Genomic DNA, 19,642 nt, shown 5'->3' on the forward strand with positions numbered 1-19,642 from the left:
GTTTCTCTCTAAGTGTTATGTTAATCATGTTATGAATAGTTTGCATGTAAATTGTTTATTTTAAAGGTATTGAATTCAATTAAGTTTGATTTTAAATGAAATATATAAACTAACATTGTTGCTTTATAACTCATATTACAAACACAAACATCTGTTTATTTTCTTTACACTGATCATATCTATTTCTTTACAATTATAAGTATGCTTTTTTCAAATATTTCTGTATCCTTCCTACTTGCCACAATGCATTTGAAAGTGCACCCATGTGTTCTATTTTCCATAGTTATGGGCTGATTTTCTAAATGAATTTGAATGCAAAATATTTTTGATGAACATTGTCTTTTGTCATATATCATATTACTTGGATGCTGTTTGGTGGTTATCTAAATTATCTGTTTTGTGTTCTTGGTTGGAAATTAACATGAATTCATTTTACTTGGTTTTGTTGCAAAGTTATGAACTTTTTATATGTCCATTTCTTGTGTTTTTATTAGATTTTAGCGCATTATTTTTGCCCATCTCCGTTTCATTATTGCCGACTGTGGTCTAATTAGATCATGTCATCCTGTGACATTGGTTTTCTTGTCTATTATAAATGTTATACCAACTGAGCTGCTGCTGTCCCATCCAATCAGTTTGTCAGTACTTTTAGTCTTTAAATTTGATGATTCAGATCTTGATGTAGAATACCATCTATGGGCAATTCCAGGGCAGGGTGGACTCCGGCATTGTGTGCACATGACCCCCCCCCCCCTTAATAATTTGTCCAATGTGCTTTTACACTCCATATATTGTGTTTCTCCTCATGTTTACCACAACGCTCACATACACTCTCAAAATTGTTGCTGTGCCAAAAACTCCCAGGGGGGGCCACTCATATAAAAAGTTGTAAGCATGCGTGTGAACAAAAACGCGGAATATGGGTGGTTTTTTCTACTGCAACACGGGCCCGTGTTAAGGGTCTCAAAATCATTGATTATGGCAAATAATGGTGTCATTTTTGACACCATGTGTCCCGTGCTAAAGGTAGTTAAATCTAATCACATTCCTACCCCTACAATCGTCATAATAAAATATACTGCCCTAATAATGCAGGCGATAATTCTAAGCCTAAGCCTACCAAATCCAGTTAGGAAGTATCCAATTAGAGTATAATAATAAAGGAAATAAGAAACCTTGAAAGTTGATGTCTTTTACTTTTTTCTTCAAAATTGATCATGCATCCTTGCTAAGGGTTGGATTTAATCCACTTGTAACTTTGTCCTTGTTAAGGGTAAGGTTAACAAACCATTATCCTTGTTAAGGGTCATTTTGAAGACACAATGGTTGTCCTTGTTAAGGGTGCTTTTCTAAAGTGCATTCACACACATGCTTACAACTTTTATATATGAGTGGCCCCCCTGGGCAAAAACTTTGGCCCAAAACATCAGGTTTTTGATGTTTTTGTTTTTAAAAAAAAAGTGGGAAATTAATTTAGTCAATTGAAAGATCAATACCACCCCCGATATGAAATGTGGGGGGCTTGTGATCAGTATCATTGATCTCAGTTGTTTTGGGATGTTAATTAATAAATCCCAGACTGCAATTAAAAAAACATCAACCATGTGTGGTAGCTTCGAGACATGTCTACTTTTTTTTGGGGGGGGAGGGGGCTAAAGGTGATAGCATGGCTGAAACGTCTCATTATATTTTTGTGTTTATATGCTTTGTGTCAATACTTTTAAATCTCTATGCATGCCTGTGTCTCCATCATACAATCACTTATACAAATTCCATTCAATTTGACAAAAAACAGATATGCTATAATCAAGTTACACTTTAATTTCTCATTTTTTCAGGGGTGGACTTCCAAGTCAAATCAATGTCAGTAAATGACCAATTAGTGGCGCTTCAGTTGTGGGATACCGCAGGCCAGGAGCGATTTCGCAGCATCACAAGGCATTACTTCCGCAAAGCTGACGGTGTTATCGTTATGTATGATGTGACCTCAGAACAATCATTTGTAAATGTCAGGAACTGGATGTCAAGTGTTGAGGTAAGGTTTGATTATTTTAGGCTATTCCAGTTGAAATCCATACACCTTCTTTTTTTGGAAGACATGACCCTAATCTCATGCACAGGGGAGATTTCAGGTGGAGTCACCCATTCAGATCCATAGGGGGTGTATGGATTTTAAATGGAATAAATAGTCCATTTTTTATCTCTATCTAGGGGCAGTGCGAGAAAGTTCTATCTGCAATAGCTGCCGGGTGTAGAATGAAGATATATAATCAAATGTCTATAGGGCAGCTAGTGTAGATAGAGTCTTCCTGCACACATAGTTATTTTCTGCAACCATAATGGACCACAGTACATTCTTAGTCAGTGGGAGTGGTCTAGTTCGTAGACACATTTTTGATTGGACAATCGCATGATTTCGGGTGCCGTCTATCAGGCCGTAGATGACCCCACGTCATCATGCGTCTTGATAATGCGTAACACGCGTGTAGGGGTGCGCGTATGTATCGCGCTGGATGCGTAGACTAGTGCGGAATACGCGAACTCGTTAGCAATACGCGCAACAGAATACGTGAAGTTGTAAACAAGTTTCGTTCATTTTATAATGAGGGGAGTTTTTATGACGGTAACTTAGTTTTTGCTTTAAAAATTTGTTTACAGTTATTAAAATAATATTTAACTGACTAAGAATGAGAATAAACAATAGGAATTTTATTTTGCCTATCCTCTACCTATGATAGGCGACAGGCAGGTCCAATATTTTTATCGTAGTGGATACCGGCTGCGCCGCATCCACTACTCAAAATATTGGACCTGCCTGTCGCCTATCACACGGTAGAGGATAGGCAAAATAAAATTCTATCGCTTATTCTCTAATTAACCCTAACCCAAATCCTAAACCCTAACCCTAAAGGTTAGGTATATTGCCGCCCCTTATGGTTGCAGAGGCCCATTATGGTAGCAGAATGAAATTAGGCTTACTGCACTAACCCATGGATATGCATTGATATTTACATCTTTGTTGTGAGAAAAAGTGGGTTTCTTTTTGTCATTTGTGTAAAGAAAGTTCTTTTGAAGAGTGATAATTAGTGCAATTCATATTTTTATTGTTCTGCATTAATTACTCAAATAAGTTCTACAGGGTGAGTCAAAAAAAGTGCAATAGAGTAACGAATCGATATTTATGTAAGAACCAAGTTGAACTTTCCCATTATTGAAAGTTTCTATAAATGCCACACTCAATAGTCACCTTCTGTGAAAAAATGAAGTGAGTCGCTTCTGTTGCAAGGTTAGGGATTTCTAGTATCCATACTTAGTGATAGATTATCAATATGCTAATGAACCGGCAACACCAATAATAAGGGCTTTTCCAAGATGGCAGCCCGCATGGTTACATGTGTATCACACAGAACATTTAATAAATGTTTATAGTTACAAGATAACACGAACTTGTAAGATGATGTACAGAAGTGGTAAATGCAGTAAGCATTAAAGAAGGAAGTGAAGGGTGAGTGAGCTCAAAAAAGAAGAGAATTTGAGCCGTTACAAGAGACTATAAACAGTACTTAGTGAAGTAAGCTTATTAGTTAGCAATGGCAACTAACCTTACCCTCCCACCGCCTGAACCATTAGAAATATACAAAAACGCCCCTGCAAACTGGAAAAAGTTCAAACAGAAATGGACAAATTTTGCAAGAGCTACTGGGGTAAATGAAGAACAAGATGATAAACAGGTCGCTACATTATTAACAATAATTGGAGACGATGCACTTACAGAATATAATAAGTTCAACTGGACAAAAGCGGGAGATGAAAACAAAATTAAAGTGTTATTCAGATTTCCTTTTACAAATTAAGCGTACTGCTAGCCGTCCAGTGCGTATTATTTTGCACATGCTCCAATGCACACGCTTGACGTCGCGCGCGTATACGCGATGGTTCAGCTGTCAAAGGAAATCTGAATAACACTTTAAGATTGTCATACAAAAATTCGAGGATTTTTGCAAAGAGAAGACCAATATAATTTACCAAAGATATATGTTCAACACCAGCACACAAAGTGAAGGGGAAAGTATTGAGCAATATGTCACCAAACTACGCACTCTAGCAGAACATTGTGATTATGGGGATTTGGAAGAGTCGCTAATAAGGGATCGTGTAGTGTTGGGCCCACGTACAGTGAAGCTCAGAGAAAGACTTTTAAAGAAATCAGACCTCACATTGCAAACAGCAATTGAGGAAATCAATGTATGAAGCAACAAGAAAACAAATGAAGAAAATTGAAGAAAATAGTGCTGACAAGTCCATACATGCAATGAAGAAATTTGATACTACGCAAGTCACAGACACAGTATGCCAGTACTCGCCGCAAACCGCAATCCTACGATGCTCGCCGCAAGTTCAAGTCGCAATTCCAGAAAAGCGGAAGAAGGTTGTTCCAGATGTGGAAGACCGCAACACAAAGAAGGAAACAAAAGCCCAGCCAGGGGAAAAAGATGTAACAAATGTGGTGGAATGAATCATTTTACGATCAGTGTAGAACAAAGAAGTCAACTGGAAGAGTTAAACAATTTGAAGAAGTTGATGAGGAAACTGATGAGTATGAAGATGATTATGATGAGATATGTGCTTGTAGAAGTAAGAAAGATGAAAAACAAGTGTATGCTACAATGGAAATTGGAAGTAAAAGAAGAAGAAGAAAGTTTCAAATAGACACTGGAGCAAGTTGCAATGTTATGAGTTTCCAAGATTTGGACAATGAATCAAAAGCATGATTGAACCAAGTAACAAAGATGAGGAACTAACAATGTCTAACAACAGCAAAATGAGACCATTGGGACACACGAAACTAAAAGTCAGAAATCCAGCCAATGGAAAGAAATACTTGATGACAGTTACAGTCATCAAAGAGCCATATAAACCAATTATTGGCAAGAAAGCAGCCGAATACATGGGATTGGTAGAAATCAAGTATGAGAACATACAACTGGTAGAAGCAGCAAACCAGATACTCGAGGAGTACACAGATGTCTTTGATGGACTTGGACATCTGCCGGGACAGTACAAGATACAAGTAAAAAAAACAGTCCCACCAGGCGCGCAACCACCGCGTCGTGTACCAGCGACATTAAGAAAACCACTAAAAGACAAGTTGGATGAGTTGGAACAAAAAGGAATAATAAGTCCAATAAAGAAACACACTCAATGGGTGTCAAGTGTGGTTATAGTGCACAAAAAGGACAAAAGGACAAGCTTAGGATATGCCTAGATCCTAAACCACTCAATAAAGCAATCAGCGACCACACTACCAACTGCCAACAATTGAAGATGTTGCCACACGGTTGACAGATGCCAAAGTATTTTCTGTTCTTGATGCCAAGGATGGATTTTGGCAGGTTGAACTTGATCAAGAATCAGCTGAACTGACAACATTTCATACACCATTTGGAAGGTATTATTGGAATCGACTTCCATTTGGACTTTGCTCCGTTCCCGAAGAATTCCAGAGAAGAATTCATGAAGCATTAGAAGGATTGGAAGGAGTAGAGGTTATCGCTGATGATATACTAGTAATAGGAAGAGGATCTGACATGGACTCAGCCATAAAAGATCATGATCAGAACCTGACTAAATTACTAGAGAGAGCTAGAGAGAGACAATTAAAGCTGAACAAAGACAAAGTCAAACTACGATTAACGGAGGTGTCATATATTGGACATCTACTGACAAGCAACGGGTTGAAACCGGACCCAAAGAAGATAGAAGCCATAGTTAATATGCCAACTCCCACAGACCTACCAGCCTTGAAGAGATTCTTGGGAATGGTAAACTATCTCTCCAAATTTCTTCCGAACTTATCGACAACCACTGAGTGTCTAAGAAAGCTGGAGGAGAAGGATGTCGTGTTTGTGTGGGAAGAACAACATGATAAAGCGATATCAAAGATTAAGTCGCTAATCACAAGCGAACCAGTGCTACGGTACTACAATGTGGCAGAACAGGTTACGCTACAGTGTGATGCGTCCCAAAGCGGACTAGGAGCAACAATCCTACAGAGTGGTCAACCAATAGCATTCGCCTCAAGAGCGCTGACAGAAACAGAACAAAGATATGCGCAAATTGAAAAGGAAATGCTTGCTATAGTATATGGCTGTGAGCGATTTGACCAGTATTTGTATGGACAAACAGTTAAAGTTGAGTCAGACCACAAGCCTTTGGAAACAATAATGAAAAAGCCGTTATACAAAGCACCAAAAAGGCTACAAGGCATGATGATGCGACTCCAGAAGTATAACCTACAAGTTACATACAAACCAGGACGTCACATGTATATCGATGAACACGTTAAGTCGCGATGCGTATCTGAACACTGATACAGAAGACAGTAACTATGGTGAGGTTAGACAGTTCGAAGAAATGAACATACTGAAATACCTACCAATTTCAGAAGAAAGACTGAAAGAAATCAAAGAGAAGACAAGAGAAGACAAGACACTTCAAAAGTTGCAAAATGTCATCAAGACTGGATGGCCAGAGAAGAACACAGTACCCAATGAGATCAAACAATACTACAACTTCAGAGAAGAAATGGTAGTAGTGGATGACATCATATTCAAAGGAAATAGAGTTGTCATACCTCATGATCTAATACCAGACATGAAAAACAGAATACATGCCAGCCACTTAGGACAAGAAACATGCCTAAGAAAAGCAAGAGAAGCTGTGTATTGGGTGAATATGAACAAAGATATGATAGACTACATATCAAAATGCAGTGTGTGCTCAGCAAAACCAACAGCACAGAGCAAAGAAGAGCTTCAGAGTCATGAAGTACCAGATAGACCTTGGTCGAAAGTGGGCACAGACTTATTTGAAATAGATGGCAGAAAGTATGTCATAATTGTAGACTACTATTCCAACTATTGGGAGGTTGATTACCTTTCTGAAGCAACTGCAGACATCGTAATTGGCAAGATGAAATCTCAGTTTGCAAGACACGGCATACCAGATATAGTCATTAGTGACAACGGACCACCATACTCTTCATCGAAATTTGAAGAATTTGCCAAGAAATGGGAATTCAAACACATAACGTCTTCCCCAGCCTACCCTCAGTCAAATGGTAAGGCTGAATCAGCGGTTAAGACAGCAAAGCACCTGCTGATGAAAGCTAAAGCATCCAAGAGTGATCCGTATTTGGCTATGCTAGACTATCGTAACAGTCCAACACAAGGATCTGAAACAAGCCCAGTACAGAAGTTGATGAGTCGCCGAACAAAGACTCTCTTGCCGACAGCATCAAAGTTGCTTAAACCAAAAGTGACAAAAGCTGTAAACAAAGAAATACAGAACAACCAGCAAAGACAACAAAAGTACTATAATCAAGGAGCAAAGAATTTGAAACCCTTGAATGTTGGTGATAGAGTTAGAGTTCAACCAATTGGACACAACAAAAAGTGGAAACCAGCAACAGTAAAGAAGAAATTGAACTTTAAATCCTATGAAGTACAGACAGATCAAGGACAACTTTTGCGTCGTAACAGAAGACATCTGAAGAAAACACAAGAAAGTCAACAAGACGACGATGATCCAGATTTAGACAGCAGCAGCAGTTTCAAGCCTGACACAGAAAATAACACCGCTCCGCAAATACCAGCAGCTGCAAGACAAGATCAAGATCTGAATTCACCACAACAGAAGAAATTCTCCAGATTTGGCAGAGAAATCAAGACAAGAAAGCCACTGGATTTGTGAATGTGAATCTGTGCATCATAGGGACTTACAGACTCAGTTATTAGAAAGTGTATAAATACATGTATTTTGAGACTGCAATTTAACATGAATTTTTTTTTATGTTGCATAATAGAAAATATGCTTATAAAAATATATTTTTCAAAGTGAATTTGGTTTGGTAGTGTTTTCATGAGGATCCAAAATTCAAGACAAAATTTTGATCAGCAAAAGTCAGAGTATGACACTGTTTTTTTTTTTCAAAAGTTTGTTTGCTATTCAGCTTCAAAAAAAAAAAAAAAATGAAGCAATCAGAAAAAATGTTTTGAATTGTGCCAGACAAGCAAAGTTATGCCATGTGCATGTAGTTGTCACACATGCAGTGTATAAAGTTAAGTTGCAGTCCAAGTGTTGAAATTGTTGTTGTTATGTTATGTTTTTTTTCTTGAAGAGTCAGAATAATACTCTTCTATCTAGGTGTAGAGCAATCGGATGCACATTGCTCAATCTTCAGAACACAGGATGTGGTTGTCCACCCACATCTCTACATAGCACACATGAAAATGTATTGTAACAGACATAAGAACTTCATAATTTTGTTTTGAATACCAAAATTTTGGCGCTAATTAAATGCTGTTGAGGCCTATTGGCTACATTTTGCTGGCTACAAAAGGTAACCCATGAAAGTTCATAATATTGTCTGAAATCAACAAAGCAATTACATGCAACCAAAATGGTGTGTGAAGAAAGAAGATGGAATCAAGCAGTTAGTCACACCATGTAGATCACAAACAAGCTGTGACAAGGGCAGAATAATCCCTTAGCTGTTTGTGCAGATTAAGGAAAGTCTACTCCTTAGTCTGAGAGTTGTAGTTTAAGTTTAAACTCTAATCAGTTAAGAGTTAATGTGTTGTGAGTTACCAAAGTTGAAAGTTTCCAAATTCCAAATTAATCTTAAAGATTTTGAATCTGAAAAGGATACTTAATTTTGGAAATTGTTTTTAGTAAAATTTCAAAGATCATATAGCTATATAGCATATCTTGTAAAGAACATTCAGAGACACTAAAGACAGAGACTATAAAGGAACTCTTTGTTATTTCAATGATGAATCGTTTATTAATCATTTCAAACAAAGTTATAAAAAGGAAAGGATGTTGCAAGGTTAGGGATTTCTAGTATCCATACTTAGTGATAGATTATCAATATGCTAATGAACCGGCAACACCAATAATAAGGGCTTTTCCAAGATGGCAGCCCGCATGGTTACATGTGTATCACACAGAACATTTAATAAATGTTTATAGTTACAAGATAACACGAACTTGTAAGAGCTTCTACCGTTTAATTTTTATGAGTCCTTTTGCTGCGATACCCAATTTCATTAGTTGTCCACGAGGTACCGTGTATTTTGAATGGGAGCACACAATGCACGATAAATGCACCAGCTCTGAAACTGACTTTAACTTAAATAAGGTTGATTTTTATTTTTTTTTCTGTTCAAACAAACTTTCTAACATTACTTTATGTCCTTCATACCTCACTCCACTCCAACTCCAGTTTTTTTAATCCCAAGATGTCCAACTTACTGGATGTTTTGTAATTCACTCCACTCCAATTTGCGCGCATTTCATTTCGACATTTGAAAAACCCGCCTACAAATTTACATGGTTTTGATAGAGAATAAACATCTTTAAAATAAAGGGAAAATGAAAATAACAACACATAATGTTTCTTCTCCTTAAACAAGACCAAGGGCAATAACACTTTGGGTGCTCCATTTTATTTCAATGCCAATGAGGTTAATATATATAAGAAACTGGCAGTTATTCCAAATCTACCTTACACAGAGTGGGCTGACATTCAAATTTTAGGTGTCTCTTAGACAAACATTAAAATTGGGTATCGCTATAAAATGTGTCATAAAAACAAAACGGTAAATGCTAATTCCTTGATATTTTCACACAAGATCACTTATGGATATGCTATTTATAAAATGTTTTAAAACCTAAAAGATTCAACTCGGTTCTTTAATACGAAAAAGGTTTCTTTTCTCTATTGCCCTTTTTTTTTTACTCACCCTGTACTTCAAATATTAAACTGGAACTAACTATGAACTAGAGCAGGAGTGAAAATAAGGAGTGATGGACCAGGGCTACTTTTACATAAAAATGGCACCTGGTTCAACAAATTTAGCTAGGAACCAGGGGCCATTTCCAATCACCAAGGGGCCAAAAATTTAAAGATGTGCTGGATGAGCTAATTAAAGCACTAGTTACTTTGAATTTGATATTTTGGGTCACTATTCAGGAGGGCAGTTTCATGAGACAGTGTCCCCTGGGCCATTCCATTTATCCAGTGGGTGAATCCAGTCTCTTATACTCTCTCCATTCGTGTATTTACAAGAATTTGCAGCCGATTCGCCAAAAACATTACCATATATTTGACAATAAAATCCAACCTATCTATTTGTAGTGCATTTGTTTTGATTACCAATTTCCCGCCAAAATTTGACCTCTGAGACTTAAGATGAATCCCCACAAGTTAAGAGGCACCCTGACCCCCTCTGAAGTTTAGAGGCAACTTAAGAAGGATATTCATCTTAAGTTGTTTTATAATATAGAAGATAAGATTAATCTTAAAGTTAAGAGGAGTTCAAGACTTAAGATGAATTAATTCATCTTAAGTCTGACTTAAGATGATCTTAAAGTTTTATGAAATAGGACCCTGGTCAACTAAAATTGTGATGGAACCAGGAGCCATTTCGGAGTTTCTGGGGGGGATTTGTACCCTTGAAGTTGAGTTAAGTATTGTTGTTATCGTCTGATTTGGAAAGTTTTGTATCACCTAGTTCCAGTTTTCCATTGTATAATTAAAAATACATAATTTCACAATAATGGTGTTCAGTAATTATAACCAAAGTTTTTGATTTGTACACAATATGCACACACCATTTTATTGGGATCGTAGATGGTTCTTAATTTCAAGGTGTGTTCCAAATTAAAATATATACACATTTTTTTAAACACTGCATGGTGATAAAGCTTTGTGATGCACCGTATTTATGCAAATATTTTATTGTGGTGTTTCTGGTGTCTACATGTATACTTTGATCAGCTCACAATAGGTGGTCAGTCATGAAATACGCAAAGTGCAGTTCGCTTAGGTGCTGTGCCATGTACGCCATTCTATATCAATCCACAATGTTATGAGGCCCACCTGTTTCAAGCTGATCATGAGTAAAGCTTGCTATATGCATATTGAATATTTAAGCGCCAAATTCTTAAATTTGTATTTTACAGAAACGACAGTAATTCAAAGTGGCAAACCCATCTGTGCACATTTTTTTTTATTGTTGGTGTTTATGCTAACCATATCATGTGATCTCTAAGCAACTGCCTTTCAGATACAATGTTATATAGCAGTTTCAACAGTTTTATTGAACTCAGAAGTAGATCAAATTCCTAAATGAATACCATTATAACACATTTTGAAGCTACGTACTGAACCTTTAAAGCCTGGTAAAAGTATGTAATGTCGAATATGGATCGCAAACTTCAACCTCTTACTTGCAGCCAAGACATTGTTTATGGTGTGATCCACTTTTGAAGTCCTAAGAATACAGCAACGAATGCGATATGTTGCAGTGGTGTAAATCTCCATGCTTTTTCTTGGGGCACCTATACACAGCAGCTGCATATACATTTTTTTTGTACCTTGTGCACATATGAGACAGATATTGACTTGCATGTTAAACATTAATGATATTTAGAGAATAAAAGATAGGATTTTGTCTTTTGCCGATCCAATATCGTGTCGTAAGGGAGGGGCTGGCCGATATATTTATCGTAGTGGATGCCGGCGCAGCGGTATCCACTACGATAAAAATATTGGCCAGCCCATCCATTATGACACAATATTGATAGGCAAAAGAAAATCCTATCATTTATTCTCATTCTTATTCAGTTTTAATGTAATTTTTGCGAGAAAAAACTGCCTTTTTTCAGACAAAAATAAAGTTACTTTTGTGAGGACATCCCCGTTGTTTTAAATGAACAAAACCATCACGAACATCTAAGCCGCCCGAATCGCGTTCTTAGTTCTCGCGTGTATTACGCGAATGCATTATCGCGTGATCATTGAGGAGCAACAAGCGTGCCACCGTTGCGTGGCAGCGCGCGCCCTGACTAATATCACTATCAACTATTGTGAGATATTATACACCAGAAAACCAATCAAATTACGTGAATTCTTTACAAGACACACCCATTGAATAAGAATATTCTTTTTATATATATACATGTACCAAAGCATGAAATTTGAAATGCTTCAATCAATATTTTCGGCATTGTTTTGCACCAAATTTACTCCAAAACCGTTACCAAAATTATATACAGACTTCGCTTTCCTGAAGAGGTGACCATATACCACAGCAGGCAGTACTATTCAGTGATTGAAACCATAATCAAGCACCATAGATGATGCATGTATCTTGCAAGCACTCAGATGCTTTACACAATTAACTCTCTTCACGCAGGTGTCGACTGCAGACGACAAGTTTTAAAAAAAATTTTAAAATTCAAAAATTTCAAAAATGTAAATTTTCATGACCATATTTGGAATCAGCATGAAAAATGCATTAAAATGAGTACAAACAAGCCTAGTATTGATTCAGTAGTTCTTAAGATAGCTCTTGATATTTTGAGAAAATATTTCAAAACTTGAAATTTTTCCATTGAAGCGCATGGCTAGCACGCAGAGCATTAAGGTCCGGTATTGGGAATACTGTAATCGAGTTATATACAGCAGGAATGTTTACAGTTACATTGTACTTACAGGGAGATATTGCTCAACTGTCTTGAATTGATGCTAGTTTATGCATTATATTCTTGTTATTCAAGGAAGCAACAGAGGAGAATGTAGTAAGGCTGATCATAGGGAATAAGAAGGACTTGGTCCAAGAAGATCCCACATCCAGAGTCATCAAAGAGGAAGTAGGGAAAAGCTTAGCTGAGGTGAGTGAATATAGAAAACTAAAACAAAGAAAAAACCAGGGGAAAAAAGAACCACACATCACACTCCCACACTAGCACAATTAAACTGTGCTGGTGTGCAAGAATTATGATTAAAGCCATATTATAACATTTCTTTAAAAATAGATTAGTATTAATTTTCAATAAAATGTTAGCATTTACTGTCAGATATGTCCCCTTTTAATTTTGAGCCGAATAAGTGAGGTAAAGCAAAGAAAATCGGAATTTACAACTAGCGCCAATGTATGTCACGCCAGCGGTTGTAATTTGGTACGACCTCTGGCGTGTGTGTGTGTGTCCCGCACGACGTGTAGGTAGGGGTGTGTTGACATCGCATACGCGTTCGACTAATATTTCAATCGTAATAATAAAACGCTGATTCAGGCGGTTTATTCAAAATCTCGGATTTTGACAAAACTACAGCACCTAAAAGTCTTGATTTTTGCAGAGAATCTTTGTTTACTAAAGTACATTACAATCGTGTAAAAACCTGAATTTAAAAATTTTTTGAGGGCGTTCTCCTCAGCAAATGTTATAATATGGCTTTAAGCATCAGTCATCTGATCTCATGCTCTAGTTTGTTTTGTTGAATGGTTCTGTGTTCCAGTGTACAATACGTAAGTCTCTTCCCTTGTTTGTAAAGAAAAAATGCTCAGTGATTTTAAATGCACTATGCAAATTCTACAAAGCCCCTGCTGACTTTACAGATTGTTGCTGGCAACTGTGGGCTGCAGTTACTCCATAAACTGTTGCCAGCAACATTCAGGGACGTTGCTGAGAGGATAAGATTTTAAGAATTTTTTTTTTCAATAATACAGGTTTCCTTAAGAAATACAATCTCACGCTTGCATGTAACCTTCCTCAAACTTGACTAGTCTGCATGGCTTCGGGTAATTAATAGGAAAACAAATACTACACAACAGAGTGAATAACGTCATGGGATGATTTGCACTGTTATAGCTTTAGGATCTTTTTATGAATATAATGATAACCTGTGTTCATCAGGCTGAAGAATCTGAATATTGTACTTGGGTTTGTCTTTCATTGTACTTCTAGATGGTGACAACTAATTTCCAAGTATGATAATAATGTTTTTCCATGCAATAATGACCTTTAATACTTTGATTATCATTGTAGTTACTAAAAAAAATTAAATTTTTGACATCTATATTGTTAATGCAATTCTTTAATTACTTTACTCTCTTACACATCTCTCTTATTGACAGACTTACAACAGTCTCTTCATAGAAACTAGTGCCAAAAGCGGAGAGAACGTAAAGCAAGCCTTCATTGACATGGCCAAACTCCTGTGGGAGAAAGAGGACCAAGATATCGAGAAAGCTCTGACACTCGACGATGCTGCCATCAAAAAAGGATGCTGCTCATAAAGACTCCGCATTGGGCTATTCGATTTAAAATCCACACTACCCCTGTGGTAGATTTTGGAAATGACTCCCACAGGGGGAGTATGAATTTCAAATGGAATTAATACATTAGCAGCTCCATTTGAAACCTGCCCTCCCTCAACAGAGGGTGTATGAAATTTAAATGGAGCTGATAATGTGTTCATTCCATTTCATATTTATACTCCTCCTGCGGACGATATTTCCTAAATCGTGCACAGGGGTAGTGTGGATTTTAAATGGAATAGCCTATACAGACTAGACATATCAGTCGGGCAAGAATAGTTTGATTGAATGGATGAAAAAAGTGCAATATGAAAACTCTTGTCATAGAAGCAATGAGAATCATTGGACGTGAAATATTCTACCAGAGTTTTAGACTTACTACAATTGTTATAAGGACTGAGGTTGCTACATGTAATTTGGTTATGTAGCCAATTCAACTTTGACCTTGTCTGCTGCGAATGAAAGAGACATTACCTGTGCCTTGCCTAACATTGGACAACTAGAATTTTACTGCTGTCAATGTATAGCAGATAATTTTGAATTTTTATTATGTATATGTGGGTGCTGTTTCTATATACCTGATTGGAAGGTTGGTTTCTTCAGAGCTGCTACATAGTTTTACTACATCTCAGCAGCATACCTTGGTTGGCTCCAGTGGGGTTGGGTTTGCAAGTACATCCATTTCAAAAGGATGCACTTGTCGACTGCTACAATCTCAAGTGGAGGTCACTCATCCCCAAGTCACAGGGTTTTGGAATGTACTATGTATTCCTAAACCATGTGACTTTGGGGATGATTTGAAGTGACCTCCACTTGAGATGAGTCTGGTATTTTTACCTACCAATTTTGTAATACGAGACACATGCATGTGGAATATATACTAGACTCATCTCAAGTGGAGGTCACTTCAAATCATCCCCAAGTCACATGGGTTTGGAATGTACTGTGTATTTCTAAACCATGTGACTTTGGGGATGATTTGAAATGATCTCCACATGAGATGATTCTGGTATTTTTAAAAACCCAAATGTACATGTATGTAGCAGCTGACAAGTGCATCATTTAGATATGGATGTATATATTTGTGATACTATCTGATCCAATCAGACCAAAGTCGGCAATAATGAAATTGAGATATGGGCAGGAATAAAGAAGAAAAACAATAAAAAAACATAAGAAAATTGACATACCGTATTGTTTGTAATAAATGCTTCACTTCTAATAAACGCCCCCCCCCCCTCCAATATTTCCATGAAAAATTTACAAAAATGCAAACATTTCCATGTCATTTTGTGTGAGTAAGCTTAAACTTGCAACAGTCATGTCAGTCATGCATTGACGATCGCTAAATTGCATGTGACAAAACCTATTTATCATGACTCAAACTTCCATCCATTTCATTGCCTAATTATGGTATAATTTCACCAGATTCTTGCTTGATGATGCACTTACGGGTGTAATTTTGTGGTATTTACCATGAAAATATCATTTTCCACTGCGCGGCGCCATGGAAATGGCATTAGTATTGTCTTAAATCCCTCCTTTCTACCGGAGCACCATCGGGAAATTGAACCCGATTTTTGAGTTTTTTCATTGACAATTCACTTCCAATATAAAACGCCCCTTTTGCAAAAATGCAATGCCACCGGGGCGTTTATTACAAACAATACGGTATAAAGTTATAACTTTCATTCAAGTCTATCGGGGATTTTGGGATTTCAACATCAATTTATAACTTTTCATTCAAGTCTACCAGAGACTTTAGGATTTCATGCAACATCAGTAAGCTGTTAGGTACTGAGCAAGTTAGTGATAGTGACTACTCAATTTTTAAAAATTCCTGACTTCAGTCTGAGCGGATCAGATCATATCACATATTGTAAGAACCTTCAGTGGAACTACTTTTCAAGAAAGTTGTATTTTTTATTTTTGGTGCAAGTTTGAGGTTTTTGACAGTTTTTATGTTTTTTGGACATTTCTTCCAGTATTCAGCAGAATTTGTTTTATGTGGTATAGGATGGTGGTATGTAATAAGACGGACAAAAAAAACAGGTTTGTGTCGGCGGACTACGTGCAATCCTTGCACATTTTAAGAATTGGCCTTTATTTTTTCCTATGTTTTTATGGTCTTTTGGCCTATTTTGTCATCTTCAGAACAAAAAATATGGACATTTTGACACAAAGCAGCAAAAAAAAACAGTGTAAAAAGAAAAAAAATGTAGCCATTTTCAAGTAACGGCAAATAAATTACATAGCGCTGAGGATTTTGAGCAAAAGATGCCGACACAAACTGTTTTCTTGCCTGAGCGACTACAAAATGTGCAAAGTTTGAGACTAGAGCACCAATAGAAGCTCAGGACTACAACTGCTGCCAAATTAAATTTTATGGTGTTAAAAGTTTATTCTGAAATGTGTTGAAATTGTTTAGTAATTGCTGCTGGTTTTTTGAGATGCTGCATTGTATATAACAGATATTATTTATGTGACATGACCAGTATTCCAACATTGCACCTTTAACCTTAGGTGCACAATTGGGCTACTCAGCAAACACAAAACATTTTATCGTCAGGTTATATAAAGGGTATAAAATGTTTTAACAACGTTCCGAAAACATATTTCGAAAATGTGATGAAAACTATTCTAACATGTTATTTAAGAGTTAGAAAAATGTTTGCCAAAAAATATTTTAGAACAACATTTTGACAACGTTTTTAAAATGTTGTTGAAGTGGGTTTTTCATATAAAACATTTTAAAAACGTTTTTATGATCTTTATACAGCTCAACTGATCATACTTTTCCTACGTTCGACCAGGTCTATTCTCATCTTCTCTGGTTCGACCTTGCATGATTTTTTAGTTGACACAGTCATGAAAATAACTATAGATACTTGACAGACCATTAGTATAGCCCAGTTCGGAACCTTTTCATTGATCATTCATAACAATAGGTATCTGATGGATCAGTGAAGATAAAGAAGGGATTATAATATATCCGTAACCTTGATATTACAGTACATCTCGAGGAAAAAGTGCAATGGGCATGTTTTCATTTTATGTTTCAAATATCCCGCGCATGAAAATTGAGTATTTAACCCAAAATGGAAAATGGAACAATTTATTGGAAATCTGTTTAACAGATTTTTTGACATCTTTTTCTGCACTGTATTATACCTAAATTAAGAAATTTTATAAATATTCAAAGAAAATATAGGTCATCCAAAAATTTTTGATTTTTACACATTTTGGGGCAAAAAAGGAAAAATAAGCAAAAATATCAAAATCTGTTTAACAGCTTCATTCATCAAGTCATAACAAACGGCCTACATGCTTAATTTCTAATAAAATATTGAAATTGTGAAAAATATAGGTATTTATTGATTTTCATGTTTTTTCTTGCAAATATGCTAATAATATGCAAATTATGAAATTGCAAAATAAAGTTTCTACATAGCATACATCTTTAAAGTGTGATGTTCAAAATGACAGACATCAAAAAGAGATTCAATGAAATGTAAAGGTGCAGTAACAATTTTGGCATGGACTGTCTAGTCAGGAAAAGTACGGTAATTTGAGCTGTATGACCCTACATTATGTTATAAAAATGATTGGAATAAACCCAAAATGTGTTTAGCACTTATATAACATTTTCTAAACATTTTTTGTTTGCTGGGTACTTGTTGATCACTTGCCGCTGCTCAGAAAACCATGCCGCTGCTTACCTAAAATGTCAGACTGCAACAGTAGTTTGGGGTATTTTCCTTTCAATTTAGCAAAATTATTCAGGTTTTGAGTCTTTGAAGCTCCGAATTGCAATAAAGATGGAAGTTTTTATCAAGTGCTTTTCCGGCCAAGTGGCAATAGTGCGCATGATTTGGGTAGGGTTTCCTGACCGATGATAGTTCAGGGCCCCCAGACTCAGTAAGGCCACAAAGAGCCATAAAATCTAAAAAGTCACCATAAATCTGTTACACAATGTCCTATTGCAGGAACTAGTGACTAAAATAATCACTAAAATAAATCTATCTGCGACTGACAGATTCTAGTTTTTGAGTCGCAAACAAGTCAAATGTTTATTTTTCCACAGCCTAAGGATGCAGGGGTGTCTATTCTTCCAGAAAATTATTCCCTCACCCTACCGCGCTGTGGGCACAGCATTCCCCAGATTCTTCCCTAACCCAAATCCCACAGAAATGGGCCCAAAAGGGAAATTTTGTGCTTGTTGGTATCTACATGTACATGGTTTGGCCATACTTTTCCTTGTTCCTTTTTCCTTCCTTCCCTGACTGATCATGATTGTAGGTATTTGTCAGACTATTATTTCTTCCCTGAATGGCACTTGATGAATGCACCTATACATAGCGTGGGTCATCCGATTGGGGGTGGGCACCGGGTCTGATTGGGGGGCACCAGGTCTGATTGGGGGGGGCACATTTTCCTATGGGATTTTTAAAAATTTCAGATCGATTGGTTCCCATGCCCCTATGACGCTACGCCACTGCACCTATACCCTGAAGAGCAATCAATGGCACTGCCAACCAATGCATAAATGACCATCTACCGTATTTCATTCCAAAAATAGCCCCAGCTTGATATTTTATAATACATGCTCAGTTACAGACTTTTTGTTCCCCAAATTTATTTTAATCTTCCTTGAATCCCCTTGAAACTTTTTCTTCCCTTCTTTTCTTTCTTTTTCTTTTACAAAACACAAAATTCTTCCCCAAATCATGGAAAAATTATTCCCTCCCCCTTGGGGACAAATAATGGAAGAATAGACACCCCTGGATTGATGTTGGTTGTAACTCAAGTTTAAAAAGCGCCCTCTTTGGCCTCGATTGGATCAGATCATGTCACCTTGTAGAGATATCATCAAATATGTTATTGCATAACATATTGAGTGATTACTCTACAAATCTAGATTTCAACTATTTATTTGCTTTATATTATAAAATTTTGTGCAGCCCTGGAATTAAGAATTTGAAAAGGTCACTTAGGCACTTGTATACTTTTCAGTAGCCTGAAAATAGCCTGAAGTTTAGGACACTGCGGTATCACCATTTTGTGCCCAAAGCAAATTGCCTTGGTGCCTTCAGTAAATGTCATGGCTACAATGACTTAATTAACCGATTAATTAGGAGTCCTTGTATACATGTTTTGAGTTTGAAGCCATAAATGTATATGAGAGACTCAACAAATATTCTTTATTCTTTCAGTTTGAAACAGTAATTATAGAACAGTATTTTTTTTTAAATATGTTTGGGATCCATATACATTCAGTGCACACATACTTCTCACATATTTTTTGCAGAAGTACAACAAATCACAGTGGTTTAGTTGGGGGGGGCATTTGTCTGCATTCATCAGAATTTTAACAATTTTTGAACTATTAGTTTTTCCCTTTGTACATTGTACATGCTGGTGCCTAGAATTGTTTTTGTAATGTCATTTGCCACATTGTAAATTCAAATGTTAGG

At 36.6% G+C, this 19,642-nt stretch overlaps 1 protein-coding gene across 1 annotated transcript in view; it reads left to right on the forward strand.

The window, feature by feature from the left end:
- LOC140138765 (EF-hand calcium-binding domain-containing protein 4B-like) overlaps positions 1-17,985 on the forward strand; it is a 79,047-nt gene extending 61,062 nt beyond the window's left edge. Inside the window, 3 exon segments of the mRNA XM_072160531.1 lie at positions 1,839-2,035; positions 12,628-12,741; positions 13,986-17,985. Of these exon segments, the coding sequence (XP_072016632.1) occupies positions 1,839-2,035; positions 12,628-12,741; positions 13,986-14,147 (473 nt within the window). The 3' untranslated portion in view covers positions 14,148-17,985.
- Positions 17,986-19,642: the final 1,657 nt, after the last annotated feature.

Source organism: Amphiura filiformis, chromosome 18 (genome assembly GCF_039555335.1).
Source record: "Amphiura filiformis chromosome 18, Afil_fr2py, whole genome shotgun sequence".
In the NCBI taxonomy this organism is placed as follows: domain Eukaryota; kingdom Metazoa; phylum Echinodermata; class Ophiuroidea; order Amphilepidida; family Amphiuridae; genus Amphiura; species Amphiura filiformis.